This window comes from Ascaphus truei, chromosome 5 (genome assembly GCF_040206685.1).
Source record: "Ascaphus truei isolate aAscTru1 chromosome 5, aAscTru1.hap1, whole genome shotgun sequence".
In the NCBI taxonomy this organism is placed as follows: Eukaryota; Metazoa; Chordata; class Amphibia; order Anura; family Ascaphidae; genus Ascaphus; species Ascaphus truei.
The window spans coordinates 201,847,999-201,871,773 of record NC_134487.1 but is presented as its reverse complement, the minus strand read 5'-3'; the positions used below and the strand labels follow the sequence as shown (position 1 = coordinate 201,871,773).

Here is a 23,775-nt window from a genome sequence, read left to right as displayed (position 1 = left end):
CCTCTCTACCCCTCCCTCCCATGTCCTCTCTACCCCTCCCTCCCTCCCAAGTCCTCTCTACCCCTCCCTCCCTCCCAAGTCCTCTCTACCCCTCCCTCCCTCCCAAGTCCTCTCTACCCCCTCCCTCCCTCCCAAGTCCTCTCTACCCCTCCCTCCCTCCAAGTCCTCTCTACCCTCCCTCCCTCCCAAGTCCTCTCTACCCCCTCCCTCCCTCCCAAGTCCTCTCTACCCCTCCCTCCCAAGTCCCTCTCTACCCCTCCCTCCCTCCCAAGTCCTCTCTACCCCTCCCTCCCTCCCAAGTCCTCTCTACCCCTCCCTCCCTCCCAAGTCCTCTCTACCCCTCCCTCCCAAGTCCTCTCTACCCCTCCCTCCCCAAGTCCTCTCTACCCCTCCCTCCCAAGTCCTCTCTACCCCTCCCTCCCTCCCAAGTCCTCTCTACCCCTCCCTCCCTCCCAAGTCCTCTCTACCCCTCCCTCCCTCCCAAGTCCTCTCTACCCCTCCCTCCCAAGTCCTCTCTACCCCTCCCTCCCTCCCAAGTCCTCTCTACCCCCTCCCTCCCTCCCAAGTCCTTTCTACCCCTCCCTCCCTCCCAAGTCCTCTCTACCCTTCCCTCCCTCCAAGTCCTCTCTACCCTTCCCTCCTCCCAAGTCCTCTCTACCCCTCCCTCCCTCCCAAGTCCTCTCTACCCCTCCCTCCCTCCCAAGTCCTCTCTACCCCTCCCTCCCTCCCAAGTCCTCTCTACCCCTCCCTCCCTCCCAAGTCCTCTCTACCCCTTCCTCCCTCCCAAGTCCTCTCTACCCCTCCCTCCCTCCCAAGTCCTCTCTACCCCCTTCCTCCCTCCCAAGTCCTCTCTACCCCTCCCTCCCTCCCAAGTCCTCCCTACCTCCCAAGTCCTCTCTACCCCTCCCTCCCAAGTCCTCTCTACCCCTCCCTCCCTCCCAAGTCCTCTCTACCCTCCCTCCCTCCCAAGTCCTCTCTACCCCTCCCTCCCTCCCAAGTCCTCTCACCCCCTCCCTCCCTCCCAAGTCCTTTCTACCCTCCCTCCCTCCCAAGTCCTCTCTACCCCTCCCTCCCTCCCAAGTCCTCTCTACCCCTCCCTCCCTCCCAAGTCCTCTCTACCCCTCCCTCCCTCCCAAGTCCTTTCTACCCCTCCCTCCCTCCCAAGTCCTCTCTACCCCCTCCCTCCCTCCCAAGTCCTCTCTACCCCTCCCTCCCAAGTCCTCTCTACCCCTCCCTCCCTCCCAAGTCCTCTCTACCCCTCCCTCCCTCCCAAGTCCTCTCTACCCCCTCCCTCCCTCCCAAGTCCTCTCTACCCCTCCCTCCCTCCCAAGTCCTCTCTACCCCTCCCTCCCTCCCAAGTCCTCTCTACCCCTCCCTCCCTCCCAAGTCCTCTCTACCCCTCCCTCCCTCCCAAGTCCTCTCTACCCCTCCCTCCCTCCCTCCAAGTCCTCTCTACCCCTCCCTCCCTCCCAAGTCCTCTCTACCCCTCCCTCCCTCCCAAGTCCTCCCTACCCCTCCCTCCCTCCCTCCCAAGTCCTCTCTACCCCTCCCTCCCTCCCAAGTCCTCCGTACCTCCCAAGTCCTCTCTACCCCTCCCTCCCAAGTCCTCTCTTCCCCTCCCTCCCTCCAAGTCCTCTCTACCCCTCCCTCCCTCCCAAGTCCCTCTCTACCCCTCCCTCCCTCCCAAGTCCTCTCTACCCCTCCCTCCCTCCCAAGTCCTCTCTACCCCTCCTCCCTCCCAAGTCCTCTCTACCCTCCCTCCCTCCCAAGTCCTCTCTACCCCTCCCTCCCTCCCATAGTCCTCTCTACCCCTCCCTCCCTCCCAAGTCCTCTCTACCCCTTCCTCTCTACCCCTTCCTCCCTCCCTCCCAAGTCCTCTCTACCCCTCCCTCCCAAGTCCTCTCTACCCCTCCCTCCCAAGTCCTCTCTACCCCTCCCTCCCAAGTCCTCTCTACCCCTCCCTCCCAAGTCCTCTCTACCCCTCCCTCCCTCCCTCCAAGTCCTCTCTACCCCTCCCTCCCAAGTCCTCTCTACCCCTCCCTCCCTCCCAAGTCCTCTCTACCCCTCCCTCCCTCCCAAGTCCTCTCTACCCCTCCCTCCCTCCCAAGTCCTCTCTACCCCTCCCTCCCTCCCAAGTCCTCTCTACCCCTCCCTCCCTCCCAAGTCCTCTCTACCCCTCCCTCTCTCCCTCCCAAGTCCTCTCTACCCCTCCCTCCCTCCCTCCCAAGTCCTCTCTACCCCTCCCTCCCTCCCAAGTCCTCTCTACCCCTCCCTCCCTCCCAAGTCCTCCCTACCCCTCCCTCCCTCCCTCCCAAGTCCTCTCTACCCCTCCCTCCCTCCCTCCCAAGTCCTCTCTACCCCTCCCTCCCTCCCTCCCAAGTCCTCTCTACCCCTCCCTCCCTCCCAAGTCCTCTCTACCCCTCCCTCCCTCCCTCCCAGGTCCTCTCTACCCCTCCCTCCCAAGTCCGCTATTCCGCTTCCCCACGAGCCCGCTCCCCCAAGAGCCCCCCCTCCCCCAGGAGCCAGCTCTCCCCCCCTTGAGCCACGGCAGCAGTGCGCTCTAACATTGAGGCACTTCTGTGCCTGCTGCTTGCTCGAGCGCGTGCGTGAAGTCCTGCCTGCTCTGCCGCCTCCTCCGCCGCAAACCAAGGTGGGGGGGGGGTCATTGGAGGTGCAAGGGGGGTGATTGGAGGTGCAAGGGGGGTGATTGGAGGTGCAAGGGGGGTGATTGGAGGTGCAGGGGGGGTCATTGGAGGTGCAGGGGGGGTCATTGGAGGTGCAGGGGGGTCATTGGAGGTGCAGGGGGGGGTCATTGGAGGTGTAGGGGAGAGAGATGTGTGATGCAGGGGGGGAAAGTGATTTGGTGGATTTGCAGTGCAAGGGGGGTGATTCGCGGTGCAAGGGGGGTGATTCGCGGTGCAAGGGGGGTGATTCGCGGTGCAGGGGGGGTGATTTGCGGTGCAGGGGGGTTGATTTGCGGTGCAGGGGGGGAGAGTAATGGGAGGTGCAGGGGGGAGAATGATGTGAGGTGCAGGGGGGAGAGGGATGTGAGTGGTGTGCAGGGGGAGTATTTTGTGTGTGGGTGACGTGGAGAGATGGGGGTATGAGAGATAGATGGGGAGTATCGCAAAGGTTGATAGTGAGGGGTTCTGGGGGAGATATGAGGATGATAATGAAGGGTGCTGGTGGAGATATGAGGATGATGATGAGGGGTGCTGGGGGAGATATATGAGGATGATGATGATGAGAGGTGCTGGAGGAGAGATGATGATGATGATGGTGATTTTACCCGTGCGACCCAAATTTTATTTCCTTGGAGCAGTTCGGCCCTTCTCACTTTACGAGTTGTGCAGGCTGGTCTAAATCCTCAATGAGAAATCAGAGTAAAAGATGACCCCTAGACAGCAGACTTGAGGTGTTGATGAGAATCTGACAGTGTAGGACAGTTTGGTTGTAGGGGTCACAGTGTAAGGTAGAAAGAGTTCATTTTTTGGGGGGCATGTCGAGCTTCAGGTAACGTTTGATATCCAGGAGTAGATTGCAGAGAAACAGTTGGTGACACAGGACAGGAGAAAGGGGGTGTGGTCCGCTGTGGAGAGGTAAATTTGGTATCATTGGCATAGAGATGATGCTGAAAGACCAAAGATTGTTTTAGTTCACCTAGAAAAGAGGTGTAGAGTAAAAAGAGCAGAGAGCCAAGGACTTAGCCTTGTTGGACCCCAACAGAGAGGAGTGAAGATGAGGAGACACCAGAAAAACGGAAGGATGTTGGTTAGGTAGGACATGAACCAGGTGAAGTCTGTGTCACGGAGGTCAGTAGAGTGGAGAGAGTTCAGATAAAGGGGGTAATCAATAGTATTGAAAGCAGCAGAGCTATCCAGGAGAATTAGTAAGGCGAAGTGACCCTTAGACTTAGCTGTGAGTAGGGTCATTGGCCACTTTTGTTAGTGCTCTCTCAGTGGTGTGGAGAGGATAATATACATTCCATTGTACCAGTTATTCAAATTGGTTTATCAAAAGTGTGCTTCTGAATAATTAATTAATGGAAGCGTTCTGAAATGCATTGAGGCATTAATGTCTTTATATGGCACTCCTCTAACTACATCATTGGTGCCCTTTTTTGTATATTTTGTGAAAGCAACAACAAAAAATTCAGTTATAAATAAATATTTTTAATTAAATGAATATATCCTGCAAATCAGTGGATTCAAACTCCTCAATGTATTGAGTTTGAAATAAATATTAGTGTGATTATTTTTACTATTCTAATAAATACAATTCTTGAAATATTGAAGTTACGTTTTATGCTTCCTTCTACTTTTTCGGTCTTCCCTCTGGTAAAATATGTTAAAAAAAAAATGGGTGACTTGCGAGTATGGAATAATTTAAGCTGGGGAGGGAGGGGAGGCGGCTATTTTGATTTCCTGAGTGCTTGGATCTCTTAATGAATGTAATGATCTCTTTTTTTTTAAATGTGTTCAGCTAATTTGGGTTGCAGAGTCAGAAGACTGTGTTGGCTGTACCTGTAATAATGTTTTGCCTCAGTTTCTGTTATACTTTGTTCACTTAGAACAGATGCAGCAGTGAACAGCAACACCAGTCCGTTACAGTCATCTTCTTTCAATGACCTCTCATCTATGTCAACAGAGCAAACCTTGGCTTCAGATACAGACAGTAGCCTTGATGCCTTGACAGAGCCCTTGGAAGAATGCCGCTGATCAGCTATAAAATGTACAATTAGCTATACTTTCTAAAACTAAAAAATGCTTCTTTGGACTGAACTTGCTTGTAATTCAAAGGAGTAAAGTTAAGTAAGATTGACCATGTTTTTCATGTTCTAAAGCCATGCCTGGTTTTACTCAGTTGTCATTGATTATGCTGACGTTAAATTTTGGTCCTAATTTTTTTCAGGTGAGCAGTTGGTCACAATAAAAAAAACATAAATATAAAAAACAAAAACTGGTAAGAAAATTGTTGATCAAGAAAATGAAATTAAATGTAATGGACTGGTTCTTTACTTTAAATAAAGTCTTAAACATTTTAGTATATATTTTACTTGAGCTGTATTATAAAGTACATTGGGAAATGAGGTTTATTAGATCTTCCAATTTTAGTTACCGATCTATTTGAATGTAAATAGCCAAACGCATACCAGTTAGCCTTTTTTCTGTTGGTGTCTGTGTATATGTGAATATTTCACTGTGTTTACAACACTTGTATCTTTTGAAGGTAAAATAATTTTATCCTCAGAACAAAATGCATATGTTATATTGTTTTTATATACCATAACTTCTAGAAATGCACAAGATTCCAATGTTCGTACAACTCATGAGTTGACAATATCAATGTTCGTTGTGTGCATTGTAGTAGATTTGTGCATTGTCCATTTACCAAGATGAAATCAATAAATGGTAAGAGGGAATACATTTGCTTGTTACCTTATCTTTCATATGTGCACGTAGGCTGGTGTAATATTTAGGCATTGCAAAATAAGTGGTCACTGTTTTTCTTACATTTTTAAATTGTTAGCTAGTAATACAATTAAATCATGGTATCAACTTGAAGGTCAAACATGAAGTAATGGTTGTGATTTCATACGCCCTCCATATACCATTGTGTTTCTCACCCACCTCCATACTGTAAATGTTTATTGTACCTTTTCCTGCCTACAGAACAGAACAATGTTCTGTCTGAAATCCACCCATGAGGTGACTTAATGAATACACCTGAAATTACTGTAAGAAAGGGTAGTAATGACATTGTTTGTACCCAGAATTTTATGGCAAACTCTTGCATTGCCTCCCCTAATTGTGATGCTTGACTTCAAGCATAACCAGGATGATTTTGACAATGATAGTCCATGTGATGCTGTAAGTCTCAACTCCTTTTATTTTTTTTGTTTATAGAATGCTTTTTAAAATGTGTATCTATTGTGTTAATGTCAGTTATATTTGCCATTTGATGGTTGGCATATTTTTAATCTTTGGTACATAGACAGAACTCCTATGACAGTGCGGTATATCCATTAGTAATAAGTAGAATCTTGGTTATATACAGATGCAATATATGTATGTTGTCACAATGCTAATTTGAGATATTTGGCATTATATTGCGATATTTCAAACTACAAAGGAGTCGGCTGTAATTCTAGGTGGGATGTGTCATATTTCACAACATACATAATTGGTGTGCATATTTTTATATGACAAATTTAAAAACACAGAAGAAAGTAAATACTATGGTTGCTAAAACATCCATCCATTCATGTTGGTGGTTAAAAATTCTGTTAAAAAAAGCATGTTGCTATTTAAAATTATATGGTGTATATATCGACCACCATCCTTCTCACCAAGGTTTATCTGAGCGTAGAACATATCGTTTTATTAACCCTCTTTCTGACAGAGAAGAAAGCGCACCAAACTCATTGCAGAGCTTTTCATTCCTATCTGGTAACAGGGGTAAAATGTTTTTGTTGTCTTTTTATTTTAAACTTCTATAGAGGAATTATATGTATAGAGGATACAAATGTAATTATTAGTAATATCTATTATTATGTATTTATGTATTTATTTATATAGTGCCATCAATTTGCATAGCATTTTACAGCAGTAACACACATGACCAAATAGGAATAAGAGCTTTATACATAAAAGTAGACATTAGGAAAAGAAGTCAATTCTGACAATCAAAGTGGTAAGTGGGTGTTATGGCAAGTGAGCCTGCAATGGGTCATGGTAAATGCAAATTAGATTTTTATCAGCCAACAAAGCTACCTAAATGCTTAATTAAAGAGTTGTGTTTTAAGATGGACCTTACTGGTGGAGAGTGATGGTTAGATATTGAGGGAAAGTGCATTCCACAGGTGTGGGGCAGTATGCGAGTGAGGTTTTAAGCAGGAGAAGGCTTTACATACATATTGGGTAAACAGAAGACATACTTTAGCAGAACGCGGGTGTATAGTGAGAAATTAGGGCTGAGATATAAGATGGGGCAAATGAGTGAATTGCCTTGTGAGGAGAATTTTTAAAGTGATACAGGATTTAGTTTGGAAGCCAGGAGAGTGATTTCAGCAGGTGACTCAGTCAAACTTAGGAGAGAGTAAACGATTCCTGCAACAGCGTTTAGGATAGATTGTAGAGGAGGCAGGAAGGCTGGACAGTTGAAGGTTACAATAGTTGAGATGGAAGAGAATGTGGGCCTGTTTTAGAAGTAGAGCTCCTTATTTTCTGGAGTTGGTCCAGAAAAGGAACTACTGTTTATCAATTTGGCCATTTATAGGTACTGTAAGAAGGAATAAACAGTTACAATGGAAATGAAAAAATTGATCATTACAAAACACTATAAGCAAATGGTTCAGATTAGCATTTCTTTTGATTAGTAGATTACATAGCGCAGAACAGAATATTCAAACATGACTTGTTTATTTGTAAGTGTATATAGAACTATGTTGATACAGAATGTGATAGAATAGTATTAGGTTTTGATTTTAAGCATATTTTTGAGTCCCGTGGCTGATATTTCCATGTAGGTTGTATTTTACTGGGTTTATCATGTAGTTTACATTATAGTTTTGTGCGTCCCACTTATTATAGTGCCATTTTGTAGTTTTATATTAAACCGCAATCTGAATTTTAATGATTTGTGGCATTTGGATTGAGCAATTCTCTCCCTCCCTCCCTCTCTCCCCCTATCCCCCTCTCCCTCTCTTGGCATCAGAAAGTGCTATACTTTACATAATCCAATTTTGCCTTTATATATATTTTTTCATTTTAAAGCTTGTCTGTCAAGTGATTAGAGAATACTGTAATTCTTGCAATTTAATAACGTTTACTGGGTCTACTTTAATTCTGACACCTTTTTGTCTACTGTTATGTTCCTATTGTTGGGGTTTTCTTTACCCACATACATGCAAATTGGAGGAACTTTTACTGCACTAGATAGGAATAGAAACAACCCACTTTTGAAATCATCACTGGTTATCATGGTGGTAATAATTCTTGTTTTATTATGTGCAATCAGTTTAGCAAATTAAATGGATGTATTAATGTTTTAAAAAAAACTATGGGAACTGCTTTATTGCCAATTGAATTTCAGATAGAGCCAGAGTGCACACAAGGTTTATTCATTAAACGATGATAGTCCCAATCACTATTGCACAGAAACTGTCATTGACCTTAATAGGAGTTAACATGCGATAGTGTTCCAATTGGCGCTGTCACAGTGTAATGAATAACCACTATTTATCAAAGTCTTCTGGCTGTAAAACTGGAGCAAAAAAATAAAAAGATATAGTTTGATACATATCTCCCAATGGTTTTTGTACTTTCGGTGAAATAATTAACTTGGTTGTACGCTATGAACAGAGATGCCAAGGATTAAATCCCAATCCCTTTTGATTTAAGATACTTAAAGAATAAACTCGGCGTTGATGGGAATGCCCATCAGAGAACAACTCAGTAATGCACCTTTATACAATTAAATTCTCTAAAGACCATAGTAGGTACTAGCTTTAGTGCTAACAAGGGGCATCTGATTGCCTTATACCATAAACAAACCTCTATACCCTGAATGGAGAGGTGTATATCAGGAGCAGTGCGCTACCTTAGGAAATGGGTATATAAATATAGTGTGTGTGATGAATAAAAGGCAACCATCAAGTGACAACCCTCACACACCTCTAATAAAATAAATATGATAATGCAAAGCCACCCAAAAATGAAGAGTGGCTGGATATGGTGTTGCAATCAAAACTAATAAACTACAATAAATACTGCCTTAAACCATACTATAATTCAGCATTGACTCAAAAATAAATGAGCCATAAAGCCCAACCTAAAGTTTCACTGGATAGACTCAATCCAACTCATGTCGTTAATATCTAAATGGTGTAATGAAATATATCATAGTGCAGCTGAGAAATCGTAGCTCAAAACCTAAAACCGCTCCATAACGGAGGCTGATGACATCACTATGTGCCCTACGCATGTTTCCCTCCAGCTACGGGGCATTTACTTAAAGAATATAAGTAATAAAACCTCAAAGTATATTTTTACTGTTTAACATGTTGAATTTCTACTCCCAGCTCTTGTCAAGCTAACATTAGACAGAAATACAGCTCTCAACAAATGTGTATATTGTAACATTATTACAAAACATGTAAACTACGGAATTTTAAATAGATTTACTGAATAGTAGCACCACATTTTACTTTTAATGTTGTTATACTTGTATTTCAAAAGCTTTAAAACATGCCCCTCCATTATTGAAGTTTATTTAAATATGTTGATGAACAAACCTAAATGGAAATATGCTGGTCCTCCAAAATGTTTTTAAAAGTGGTCCGCGGCATGGACGGGTTTAAAGAACCCCTGTTATAGATTGTACTAGCTAGTTACATCTACAGTTTCAGATAATTTATGTAGGACTGAAAGGCACAAATGTTTTCATAAATTAAATTAGGCAGAATAGAGGTTGTATATTCACTCAATAGCATAAGGAAAGCAAAATGTTTGGAAGAAGTTACCTCTTTCTTTGATTTCTCTCTACGAAAAAAGTAGGCATTTTAGACCTGGCTAGCAACTGAGATAATTGCTCATGGTTAACCTCATGGTAATGTGGTTAACCTCATGGTAATATAGTAACCTCCAGCAGGAATTTGTTCAGTGTGAGTATACTGTGTATTTGAATCAAACTGAGCTTTAAATTATGCATTTCATCTTTTTGTAGACTATTTTACTTTTCCTTATATAATTGCAGAATATAGCAGCCACATCCAAGCAGTGGCTATGAAAGTATTTTTGTTGTTGTTGTTGTTTAAAATACACAAAATAACAAATAATACAGTGGAGACTGCATTACTGCATTTCTTTCAACTCCTTAGTGTTGTTCTTCCTCTTAGTAATAGTAACTAGCAATGCCAGAATAATTTCTGGGAGATTTTCATAACATAATGTGACATTGCGTTATGGTGCTTTGTATCATTTGCCTTAATTGCTGTTTACACATTTTCTATTTTTTTTAAATAGGCCTTTAAATAACCTCAAGTAGTTTTTGCATATTACACCAATATGTATGTATATTTTATTTCTTGCACTAATCCAAAGTTGTTGGGAGAGGTGTCAGATCATAAATGCCAGTTTCAGCATGCTGGATAAGTAAAATATTTTTTTTATTGCATAGCGAAATTTTAGTTATTTTTGCACAATAGGTTCTATAACTGTGCCTTTTTCACAAGTGGTTATGTCTGTGGTTGTCAGCATACTGTAGATACCAGCCATATCAGATTTGAGAAAAAAATCGATACATTGGTTAACACAAATTAATTCATGTGGTTTACATATGACTGAGAGGTCCATCGTTTACCCCCAGAATTTGGTCAGTCTGAATGTTCATAGGAAGATCGGTGAGAACCACGAACAAAATGCATGCAGTCTAATGTATCCATGAATACTCTTAGGGAGTATTTATGAATATGGCCTTTGAATGTTTCAAGTCTGATTCAGTCAGGAGTTGGTTTAGTAAATTACCAAGACAAACTAGATGTGATATTGCACACATTTTGCATAATATAAAAGCCGAAGATTGGGAAAGTCATGTAATATCTCCAGGTTCAACATATGAATTAAATTGCAAACATCACTTGTGTCGTTTGATTTGCTTATGAATGCTATATTCCCCTTCATTATGGATATATTTAAAAATACTCGATAATGGTGAAATAACTTTAGAGTTATAATATACTATATATTGTCACATATATCATCACATAGATTGTAGTGTCGAATGTATACATTTTACACCAAGTGATAAGAACCAATCTAAACGGTCTAAACAACTAAAAAAAAGAAAAAAATACTTGTTTAAATTCGTTTGGTCTAGGGAAAAAGAACAGCATATTGAATTGGTTTATACTGCTCACCTGAAAATGCATAATATATATTTTGTCAAGCATTACTGAAAAACATTTAAGAAAATGAAGGGTGCATTAACTTTTAGTTGATATTATTTTTTTTATTAACTTCTACAAAGACTGAATGCACCTTTTTCAAATGAATTGCCAAATCGCAATGTGTTAAGCGTTTCATTTCACCATTACTCTTAGGCTGCGGTCATAGTGCACGTGCGACAGAGCGCAGGGAGTCGCGCGTGTGTCTTACGTCTGAGTGATTTGTGGATTCCCTTGTGCAAGCAACGGGGAGGCATGGCCGTTGCACGAAAAAAAAAAAATTTGTCGGCTCAAAATACTGTCGTGCTTCCTCGTTCGCGCACACTATGGCCGGCCCGATAGTTACTGTATTTTGTTTGCGTCACGTGCACTATAATCGCGGCCTTATCGTGGTCTTCCTTGATATAGTGAATATATGGAGATTTGAGAAGCTGAACAAAGTGTAAGCTGTAAAGCTACTAGCATACTGTTGAATATGCAATACTTTGATTTTGATAAGCTATGTCTGCAACAACTCACTCTCTACATTAAAATAATTTGCAACATGCATGTTGGTTCTTCCTTTGTCTTTAGGAATTTGAGGTGCTTTTTCAAAATTAAAACCTCCATTTCAGAATCACATTTTTTTCTATGTTTATGTGTGTATTCACACATTTCTACTTAAAATACACATTGTAATTCTTCAAATATGCAACATATTTGCTTTTTTGTTTTGTTTAAGTATGTTTTTGGAAAATGCTATTTATTTTTTTGGCTTCTAGTTTATTTTTATATTGTTTAATCAAATTAAATGTTTTTCTAGTAATTTCTTTCAAACTAAAAAAAAAAGGGAAAGCTTGAGGAAAAATGAAATATTTGTCTTAAGGAAGGATTGATTTAGATACATCTTTGGTGAAAATAGTATTGCTATCCACTTTAGTAATTATTAAAGTCTTCTAAAACCATATGTATTGTCCGTGTCATACTTTCATACAACTGAAATTGTGCTGTTTGCAAAACTTTAGAAAGAGGAATAATCACACAAGCAAACCCTGGCGCTGATTAATCTCAATGTATCGATATACTGTATGTGAAAATAATCAATTGTGGTATGTGGATATGGATTTGTGATGTTTGAGTGACTAAAAAGTAAATATATTACCATAAAAAAATATTGATACATTTGAAATAACTATTTGTACTCTAATGATATACTTACTAGTGGACTAGATAATAATTGGAGAATATGAAAGTTATAAATGTTAATAGAATACTTGAATGATATTGATGGACAAATTCAATGGTAATTAAGCCCAAAATGCCAATATTAGACTCCAAAACCACTTGAAGCAAAAAAAGAAAGCTCCATATTAAACTTAATTTTAATGAATATAAGGGTGTGGGTGTGTGTGTGTGTTTAATAAAACTGGTACATTAGAGTGGATCAATATGTATATAACAATTATTACATTCAATAATGCATGAAAAATAAAGTCCATGAGATTGTGTCCTCCACAGATATTTCATCTTGAATTGCTGGTGGTACCTCCAAAATTAACCATTTTCTTTTTTTATCTTTGAAGACCAAAATAATTTTCTCAACTTGATGGGGAAATTAATGGAAACCAAGGGAGACATCAGCACTCAAAGTGGGGGACAATAGAAATTCAAAACATTCTTATATAGCACTCACATGTCGCTGTGTGATCCTCTAGGACCAGCAGGCTGCTTAGGCTATTCACAGATAAACCTCACATTAAATTTTTAAATGCAAAGAATCCAAAGTGCTTGTTTTCTGTTAGTTGTTTCTTGAAAGGCACATCATATATTTGAAAGTCATTGACTTCAATTTTAGAGCAAGGGAGGTTGGAAATGCTTTTTGTAAAAACACTCCCATGTTGCCAATTTCAAAAGCTGTTTAAACCAGCTGTCTCAGATTTACTATAAGCAGAGAGAGAGCTAGATGGGAATTTATTGTGGAATCCTTTCTCTTGCCTCATAGAGATTGACTCTCACAAGTAGGGAACTGTGATTAGTTTCTATTGAGACCTGAAAAAGACTATTCCAAATTCCTGCAGCAGGTTTTGGCACTTGTAGTAGAATCCTATGAAAAGGTTGTCAGAATGTTTGCGACAGCATTGGGTTTCATTAGGGGAGCATGTAACCCCTCTTTGTACAGTGATGGAGTACACACAACTTAGTGTTATATCCACAGGATAATGTATATAAACAAATAAATGTCCCAATACAATGAAAAAATAACACCTTTACATGTTTTGAAGTCCTGCAGCCTAGATGCCTTGCGGATTGTCCAATAAATCCTTCTTGTGGATATGTTGAAGAAAATTCCTCCTTGGCGCTGGTCCTCAAAGTGGTGTGTTGAATAGTGATAAGGAAAACAACAAAATAAAATAGTGTAAATCTTCTATGCAACTATTAAAAGCAATAGCACCACTTGTGCCTGAATTTTAATGATACAGCACCTGAACACAATGAAACAAGATCTAGAAAATACCCAGTGAAACACTTTCACAACTACAGTTAAGTGAAATAACATGTAGCCATACAGATGTTGAATGAATATAATTAATACAGGCAGTGCTTAATAATGAAACTCTTACACAACTATAGTACAGTGAAACAAAGTGTAACCATGTTAACTTTAAATGGATATAATTACACAGGCAGTGCTTTACAAAATCTAGATAACTAGATGTGAGCAGATAATGAAGTATCTGGTGACAAATATATACTTAGCTTCAGAATGGAAAAGGTTTGATGTCCATTACGATTGGCTTAAATGCAATGAAGAGAAGAGAAAAACTCATGGTACAATAACATAAGACATTTGAATAAAATATAACATAAAATTGGAGACTGTTGGGATCTCCCTCACAGATTTTCTGTTAAAAATGCTCATTTAGATCAAAATAGATCAAGTGTGCTGGTGTCTTTGGCGTCACGGTGAATCTGCACGCTGTAGTCGAGGGTACTATGGTCTCTGGGATGCCTAGCTGCTCCACTGAGCTCTCCTTTGCTTCCTGGTTTGGGTCTGCTTTGAGGCTCTGCCTCCCATTGGGGCTGGCTTGCTCACACATTCTAAGGCCTCGTTCAGGGTGTCAGCTGCAGGACTCGGAGGGAGGGCGTGAGGGAGGCAGTGCTGCAGTTTGCGGGGCGATCTGTGTTTATCCCCCAGCAGACATTTCAGCGTTGGGGAGGGGGCGGGGTTACACACAGCAGGGTAAGTATCCAAGTTGCAGTCATGAAATCATTCTGAAGAATGATTTCATTGGCTGCCTTGGTCCCTGTGACGCTGCTGCAGCTCCAGAAAACGAAATTTTCGTTTATTGAAACTGTAGTCAGCTTCAACTCCTGGCTTCGGAGACAGGGCGGTTGCTATCCTGAAAACCAGTATTCAAATTGAATACTTTGTTTCTCACGGCAGCACGCACGGCAGCACGCCCTCCCTCCGAAGCCAGCACCCTGAACGAGGCTTAAGGCTTGTGTAGTGACGCGCGATGGTGTGCCACGTGTCGTAGCGTGATGACGCGACAGATGCATCCTGGTTTCCTCCAATAACCTCTGCACTCAGTCTAAGGCACTTCGTATCTCTCCAATGATTAGTCTCTATTCCCAGCACACCAAATAATCAACCTGCGCGTTTCAGGATACATGTTCGCTTCCTATGGGATATACAGTTAGTGAAGAGGTAGTCCTTTATATACCCTCACTAATTAAATACCAATTACAAGTCTAAAACAATGTTTTTTTTAACAAACTAAAATACAAAATTCATACAGCATTCAGGATGCCACAGAAGGAGATGCCCATATACTACTAAAAAAAAAAAAACTGAAGACATTCCTATATGAAAAAACAATTCCAGTACACATCTACATGTGAAAATGCATATGGCAATAAGATGATAATCAACCACTACCAATGATGCATCACCACACACAGAATATCAATAAGCGCCAAAAATATATACAAAGGGGGTATCGGAAAATAAGTATAAGAGTATACACCAAAACAACCAAACCATTATTATATCATGTTATCCAACATGATAATTGGATCAGCTGGAATATTTATATGTCAGTAATAGAATATAGTAATGACAAAAATCAAATATAATTTAAATATGAGGGGCATATAATACATATAGATATTATACAAGGGAATATGTTTAGAGTGAACTTGAGCCACTTATGAAGGGAGGGTGAATGCATAAATATAGAAAGCTGGTACAGAATGACACACTAATCCCTAAGGAATGACCCCAGGTCAAAATCCAGATTCAGACCCAGTGGAGACAAAGTTTTCAATTGGTACAGTAGCGGCCGGGCTGAATCTAATGCGGCTGCCCCCGCAGTTTAAAAATAGTGCGGGCGGCGCGCGGCTGTCTTCGGCCGAAAACCGGCCGATTTTCCCGCGCCTCGGGCGCTTTCAATAGTAAGCGCCATTAGCGCTTATCTATTGGAGCGGCCGCCGCGCGGGAAACTCCGTTTTTAAACGGAGAACAGACCCGCGGCTAGCCTGCTATGCACCCGGCAAGCTTTAGAATAATCTTGGCCGGGACAGTAAATCCAATATGTCTCCCTTTTCGATATTTGTGTCACTCTATTTCCTCCCCTCCAATTCGGTGAGGGGCATTCTATGCCCAAACACTTCAAACCCGCTGGGTCTTGATTGTGTACTAATCTGAAGTGGTTAGACACACTATTAGTTGTAAGACCTCGCTTGATGTTATAAATGTGCTCTGCCAATCTGCATTTTATCTGCCTACTGGTCCTCCCTATGTATTAAAGTCCACAGGGGCACACTAACATATAAATAACGAAACTACTACCACAGTTGATGAATGATAGTTTGTCAAATTCTACACCAGTTACATTGGATCTGAATTTGTTTCTATTTTTACTGTATTTACAGCCATTATAGCTAGAGCATGTGTGGTAACCATTCAGGCCTTTTAGCCAGCTGGATTTGGTATTGGTTTTCCTCAAACAGCTCGGTGCTAAGACCTGCTTTAAATTAGGTGCTTTTCTACATATCACCTGGGGATGACTAGGTAAAATAGTCCTCAAATGTTCATCTCTAAGTAATACATTCCAATACTTTTTTTATATAACTTGTCTAATCCATGGTGCCATTAAACTGTAGTCAGTTATAAAGGGTATCCTTGAATTCAGAGTAACATCATCTTTTTTTCTAACTGTAAATTGAACCAGATCTTCTATATTCAATGCTTCTACCTTAATTCAGGGCTGTTCTTAAGTCTTGCTCATTATAATTCCTTAGTAGAAATTTAGTTTTTAACTCAGAGGCCTGCTCTTTAAATACTTCCTTTTGAGAACAGTTTATTTTTAGATAAGAAAACTGTCCCTGAGGGATGTTCCTAATCCACATAGGGTCATGATGACTTGACGATAGAAGATAATTGTTTGCGTCAACTGGCTTGTGATAATTCTTTGTGTATATTTCACCACCCTCTATGTAAATATCAAGGTCAAGAAAATGTATTCACTGAGGGTCAGTATCACACGTAAATCTTAGATGAAGGGAATTGCTGTTAATGTATTCTTTAAAATCTGCCAATTCTTCCAATGTGCCATCCCAAATTAAAAGTATGTCATGTATGAAACGGCGTCAGAGCACCAGAACCAGTAGATTCCCAGACCAGATATGCTTCTGTTCTCATATCCCCATGAATAAATTCGCATAGAATCAAACAATCAGAGAAACTGAAAACCACCAGGGAATACTATAATTGATGGGAAAAGTACTCAAAATATAGAAAATACAAAAAGGAAAAGGAGAAATTCCTCTTGTCACGAAAAAAACCCAGATGGGTCTCTAATGATTACAAATAGGGTCCACAAAAGAGGATAAATCAGAAAACAAATCAAAAGTATGATTATAAAGAGAGGAGACATAAGAACCATTCCATAGAGATCAATACAGAACTTACGATTCCCATAGAGATAGGGATAATTTAGATCATTCCAGATGTACCCCGTCAAGGTCAGATCGACACGGAAACCAAATGCCTTTGATCTATATATTGACATACAAGTTTGTAAGAAAACTAACATTAAAAAAGTTATTTATGAGAAATGCCATTAGTAGACCTGTTGGTCAGGTAGGAAGAACTGTCGGTGCTGTTACAGACATTCCCAATGTGGATAATGTCAGTAATGTTATAGCATCATACTCACCTTTTCAAGGTGCCATCAACGTTTAACCCTGCATTCTGTAGGGGTAACTTTATTTAAACTTTTTCTAAAATGGTTGTGGAAGTCTTCGAAAGAGAAGTTAGTAAATTTAAATGTACCCATAATAACCTTACAAAACAAGAGGGAACACATACATAAAAGCCCTAGAATCAAATAATGACATACAGCTCAACCCCGTTATAACGCGCTCTGACCCTGGCTCCTGTTGTCAGGCAAATTCCTGGCAAATCGGGAGCAGTGTTTAAATTCTCTTTATCTTTTTTTGTTGCCGCCTGCGCGCATGCGCACGACAGTATATGGGTTTCAGGGAGCTCTGTAACTTGCGCGCATCTCCTGCACGCAGAACTTATAATTCGGCAGGTTTTGCTGCCGCACCCCCCACTGCCCACATTGGACTGACCTGAGAAAGTGGTTCGTATTTGTTTTAGTGCACAAGGAATCCCCTAATGCCACATCTGAGGAAAGATCCCGATAGAGAACACAAGCTGTTCCAATAAACAAATTTGCATCTCCTTTCCATGAGCAGGGAGAGTTTCAGACCCACAGCCTATACCTGTTCTCTGGTGATATGCCAGTCAAAAAAAAATACTATATTCACGTCAAATAAAGTAGTGATACCAATACACACAGAACATTATATAACACTGAGCAGAACAACTTGCAATCTAACTCAGTACTTCAAATAAAACAAATAGAAACGATGTGTATATCTGATGCTGGTGTTTATCTCCTGCGGTGCAACGTGTCACAGGCCACCTCTGCCACTCGGATAGCGCAACAGTTGCCATTTGCAAGCGGTGTTCAGAGCTACAGCAGCGGCAGCTTTTATTCGAAGTAATCACCGGCTTGTACCTGGCATGTTCCTGGAATGCCACACTGTTCACCCGGAGCATGCCGGGCTCCCAGCCAGGCGCATGCCCGGCTGACGCGCGGTTGATGTGTTAATTGATAATGGTTCAGGATTTACTAGGCTGCAATGCTTCGCGTGTCCGCCAGATGGCATAAATTCATGAATTGTAATGCAGTATATATATATACAGTATATATATATATATATATATATATATATATATATACTGTATAACAACAACCCCTATAACCCCTAACATACAGTACTGTACACATACAGTACTGTATATGCACATCAATGATACTATAGGCCGGCGGGGGCGAGATGTGTTTGCAGCAGAGAGAGATCCGCTGCTCTCTCTGCGCAAACATCGGCACATTAAAAATTATTTAAAATACATTTTTATTCATAGTGTACCTGTGCAGGGGGTCTCCGGAGCTGAACCGCGTTGGTTTCAGGTCCGGGGACCCCCTGCTCCCCGAAATACGGCCCCCTTTATGAGGTGCCGGTATCCCTCTGCATTTAATGGTCCCGATCACGTGACCGCGGCATGTAAACAAAGAAGAGGGATACCGGCACCCCCTAAAGGGGCCTGTATATCGGGGAGCAGGGGGTCCCCGGACCTAAAACGAAAACATTTCTGCTCCGGAGACCCTCTGCACATCTACAGTATGAATAAAACACATATATAAATAAACATTCGTTCCTTACCTTAGCGGCTATGTGCTATGGTAACGAAGCAGCATGACTGTATTTTTAATAATATTGTACAGTGAGCAGGGGGTTCCCTGAGCCACAAATCAAAGCTCAGGGGACCCCCTGCTCCTGCACAATAGTATTAAAAAAACAGAAATGCTGCTTCATTACCATAGCTGATAGCCGCTAAGGCAATGAAGGGGTAAACCCACCGTGCCCGCTTTATTGTGGGTAGCGGGGGTGGGTGAAGGGGGTATTTGGCCCTTGGTGTGAGTTTAGGACTTGCGGGGGGTTGCGGGTGCACTTAACCCCTTCACAGCCGTAGCAGTTAATACCGCTACGGTCATGAAGGGGTTAACCCCTCCCGCTACACCCCCCGCAAGCCCTAAACAACCATCGTTGGGGATAATACCCCCTTCACCCACCCCCCGCTACCCACAATAAAAAAAAATCACACACAGCAGCAGCACAATTAATAAATAAATAAATAAATAAATGAATATAAATAAATACATTTAAAATACATTTTTATTCATAGTGTAGATGTGCAGGGGGTCTCCGAGCTGAACCGCGTTGGTTTCAGGTCTGGGGACCCCCTGCTCCCCGAGATACAGGCCCCTTTATGAGGTGCCGTTATCCCTCTGCATTTAAAGGTCCCGATCACGTGACCGCGGTCTGTAAACCAAGCAGAGGGATACCGGCACCCCCTAAAGGGGCCTGTATCTCGGGGAGCAGGGGGTCCCCAGACCTAAAACCACAGCGGTTCAGCTCCGGAGACCCCCTGCACATCTACACTATGAATAAAAATGTATTTTAAATGTATTTATTTATATTCATTTATTTATTTCTTTATTTAGATTTATTTATTAATTGTGCTGCTGCTGTGTGTGAATTTTTTTATTGTGGGTAGTGGGGGTGGGTGAAGGGGGTATTAGTCCCAACGGTGGTTGTTTAGGGCTTGCGGGGGGGTAGCGGGTGCACTTAACCGCTTCACGACCGTAGCGGTATTAACTGCTACGGTCATGAAGGGGTTAAGTGCACCCGCAACCCCCCCGCAAGTCCTAAACTCACACCAAGGGCCAAACACCCCCTTCACCCACCCCCGCTACCCACAATAAAAAAAAATTCACGCACAGCAGCCCCACAATTAATAAATAAATCTAAATAAATACATGAATATAAATAAATATATGTATATATATATATATATATATATACAGTATATATATAATAACAATCCCTATACATATATATATATATATATATATATATATATATATATAATATATATATATATATATATATATATATATATATATATATATATATATATATATATATATACATACTATATATATATATATACTGTGTATATATATATATATATATATATATATATATATATATATATATATATATATATATATATATATATATACTATATACTATATATATATACTGTGTATATATATATATATATATATATATATATATACTGTGTATATATATATATATATATATATATATATATATACTGTGTATATATATATATATATATATATATATATATATATATATATACTGTGTATATATATATATATATATATATATATACTATATACTATATACTGTGTATATATATATATATATATATATATATATATATATATATATATATATATATATATATATATATATATATGTATATATATATATATATATGTATATATATATATATATATATGTATATATATATATATATATATATGTATATATATGTATGTATATATATATATATATGTATGTATATATATATATGTATGTATATATATGTATATATGTATGTATATATATGTATGTATATATATATATATATGTATGTATATATATATATATATATGTATGTATATATATATATATATATGTATGTATATATATATATATATATGTATGTATATATATATATATATATATATGTATATATATATATATATATATATATATATATATATATATATATATATATGTATATATATATATATGTATATATATATGTATATATATATATATGTATATATATATATATATATATATATATATATATATATGTATATATATATATATATGTATATATATATATATATATGTATATATATATGTATATATATATATATATATGTATATATATATGTATATATATATATATATGTATATATATATATATATATGTATATATATATATATATATATATATATATATGTATATATATATATATATATATATATATATATGTATATATATATATATATATATATATATATATATATGTATATATATATATATATATATATATATATATATGTATATATATATATATATATATATATATATATATATATATATATGTATATATATATATATATATATATATATATGTATATATATATGTATATATATATATATATATATATATATATATATATATATATATATATATATATATATATATATGTATATATATATATATATATATATATGTGTATATATACTGTATGTATATATATATATACTGTATATATATATATATATATATATATATATATACTGTATATATATATATATATATATATACTGTATATATATATATATATATATATATATATATATATACTGTATATATATATATATATATATATATATATATATCACAACAAAACAAAAAATATTAAGGAGCGCCTACTATTACAACCTGCCTAATTGTGAGTAAGTCAGCTACTGTGTTGAAACAACCTATGGGGTGGCCAGAGGGGGTAGTATATATAAAATAGATCCTATGTTGCTAAGATAACACATATATTGTATAAATGACTTTAATAAAAACTACTATAAAAAATGAAAAAAAAAATTAAATATAAAAAATTCATAAAAAATATATTTTGATAATACCAAAACCTTAAAAAACATAGAGTCCAGTTCCAATAAAGTGCATCCAGGTAACGGCAGCCCGTTTGAAAGGGATCACAACTCCCTTGTAGATACCTATGAAAGAAAAAGAGAAAAAAACAGGCGCACACCTAGTGCATTAAAGTAAAACAAACAGTTTATGGAACATTAAAAAACAGACAAATGCCCACTCACAGGTCAAACGGAAAAATAAAGCAGTTATGAGATTGGCTCTCATATGCCAGTAGTAGCGTCCGGATCAGCAATGGAGTCCTGTCCTACACACGCGTGGCGCAGTCTCCTTCACCGGAAGTGACGTCCTCCCGGTCGTGTGTCCCGCAAAAGGAAATCCCTCCGGGAACCAAAGCCTTCGCCTGCTTACTTCTGGCTGCTGCACCACCAGGAATAGTAGAGATATGTCCGCTCTTCTTGTCTGGCTCGCCGCTCACAAACTGCAATCGTAGTAGTCCGTGATACACTGTATTCAGTGGGAAACTGCCTCCTCCGTCTTAGCCACGCCCTACGCGTTTCGTCATCAAGGATGACTTCATCAGGGGTATCCCATTGGTTGTGACCCCACAGTACTTATAGCAAGGTCAATTTGCATACACAATTAGAATAACAATTAAATCGTTAATTACATGATTTGAACCACTCCATAGATATGATATTACCTTATTGCATTAATTATTGTGGAATGATTATGAAGACACCACCATTTTTGCAAAAGATGAAACATAGCTCATTTATAAATGTGTATAGAAATTTAAATTACTTCAATGGATGATCTGAAGGTAAAGAATGAATTAGGATAGAAAATCGAACTAATAGTTAAACTTAGATATCAATTGTGATATCCAGATAAAATATATAATGAAATAAATGATGATCATCATTTATTTCATTATATATTTTATCTGGATAAGCTTTATTTTTCCGTTTGACCTGTGAGTGGGCATTTGTCTGTTTTTTAATGTTCCATAAACTGTTTGTTTTACTTTAATGCACTAGGTGTGCGCCTGTTTTTTTCTCTTTTTCTTTTATATATATATATATATATATATATATATATATATATATATATACACAGTATATACACACACATGATGAACCAATATACAAATAAATGTAGAAGGGTTATCAAAACCATACTGTCGTACAAATAACACTTCTCCATACAGACACACTACATTACAATGAATTTCCTTTAATAATCCTAACTGATCTTACAATCTAAATCATCAAATGACAAAGCAAAACCTCACATTCCAATCCATACATTGCATTTACATTGTATTTATGATGCATAAAATCTATGCACCATATACATTCTGCAAATGAATGTGAACAATATCATTGCAAGCAAAATACAGATAACTTCAAACAAGTTAACTATTTTAACCAATCAAGTAAATAAAAATCAATATATAAGTACCAACCAGAAAACACAATTTAAAACCAAAGCTAACTCTTACAATACCAAGGATTGCATCTATCTAATTGTAAAAAAACATTATACTGTTCACACATTGAAGCATTGCAATAAACGACATACAGTACAGTACATCCCCTGTATCTCCCTGCCTTGAGTGTAATCTGTGTAAAGCCCCCTCCCCCCTAATGTTTCTGTTAAATCTCTCTGCCTTGAGTGTAATCTGTTTAAAGCCCCCTCCCCCCTAATGTTTCTGTTAAATCTCTCTGCCTGTGTTGCTGTGAGTGCAGTTTATGTAAATGTTGGGAGGAGGAGTGGGTTATAACCCCACCTCCTTGACTGTGATCTGTATAAAGCCCCCTCCCCCTAATGTTTCTGTTAAATCTCCCTGCCTGTATTGCTGTGAGTGCAGTGTATGTAAATGTGGGGAGGGGGGGGACCGGATGTGCATACTGTGAGGTCTAACCACCCTCACCCCCTACCCACATACCCCCCCCCATCCTGGCCATGGCCCCTCCGCTTCTGCAAAACAGACACAAAAATTAAAACATCCAAAGTAATGACCCCTAACCCCTTAATCACCATGGCGGTTATTAACCGCTATAGTCATTAAGGGGTTAACCCACCCTCACCCACCACTCGGGATGCCTACATACCCTCCCACACTAACCCCCCCCATGAGGCCTAACC

General features: G+C 39.1%; 1 protein-coding gene across 1 annotated transcript in view; it reads left to right on the top strand.

Annotated features, from left to right (window-relative positions):
• Positions 1-11,889, top strand: part of MAPK9 (mitogen-activated protein kinase 9) — a 73,654-nt gene extending 61,765 nt beyond the window's left edge. The window contains exon 13 of the mRNA XM_075601610.1: positions 4,571-11,889. Coding sequence (XP_075457725.1) covers positions 4,571-4,718 — 148 coding nt within the window. The 3' untranslated portion in view covers positions 4,719-11,889. The remainder of the gene's footprint in view (positions 1-4,570) is intronic.
• Positions 11,890-23,775: the final 11,886 nt, after the last annotated feature.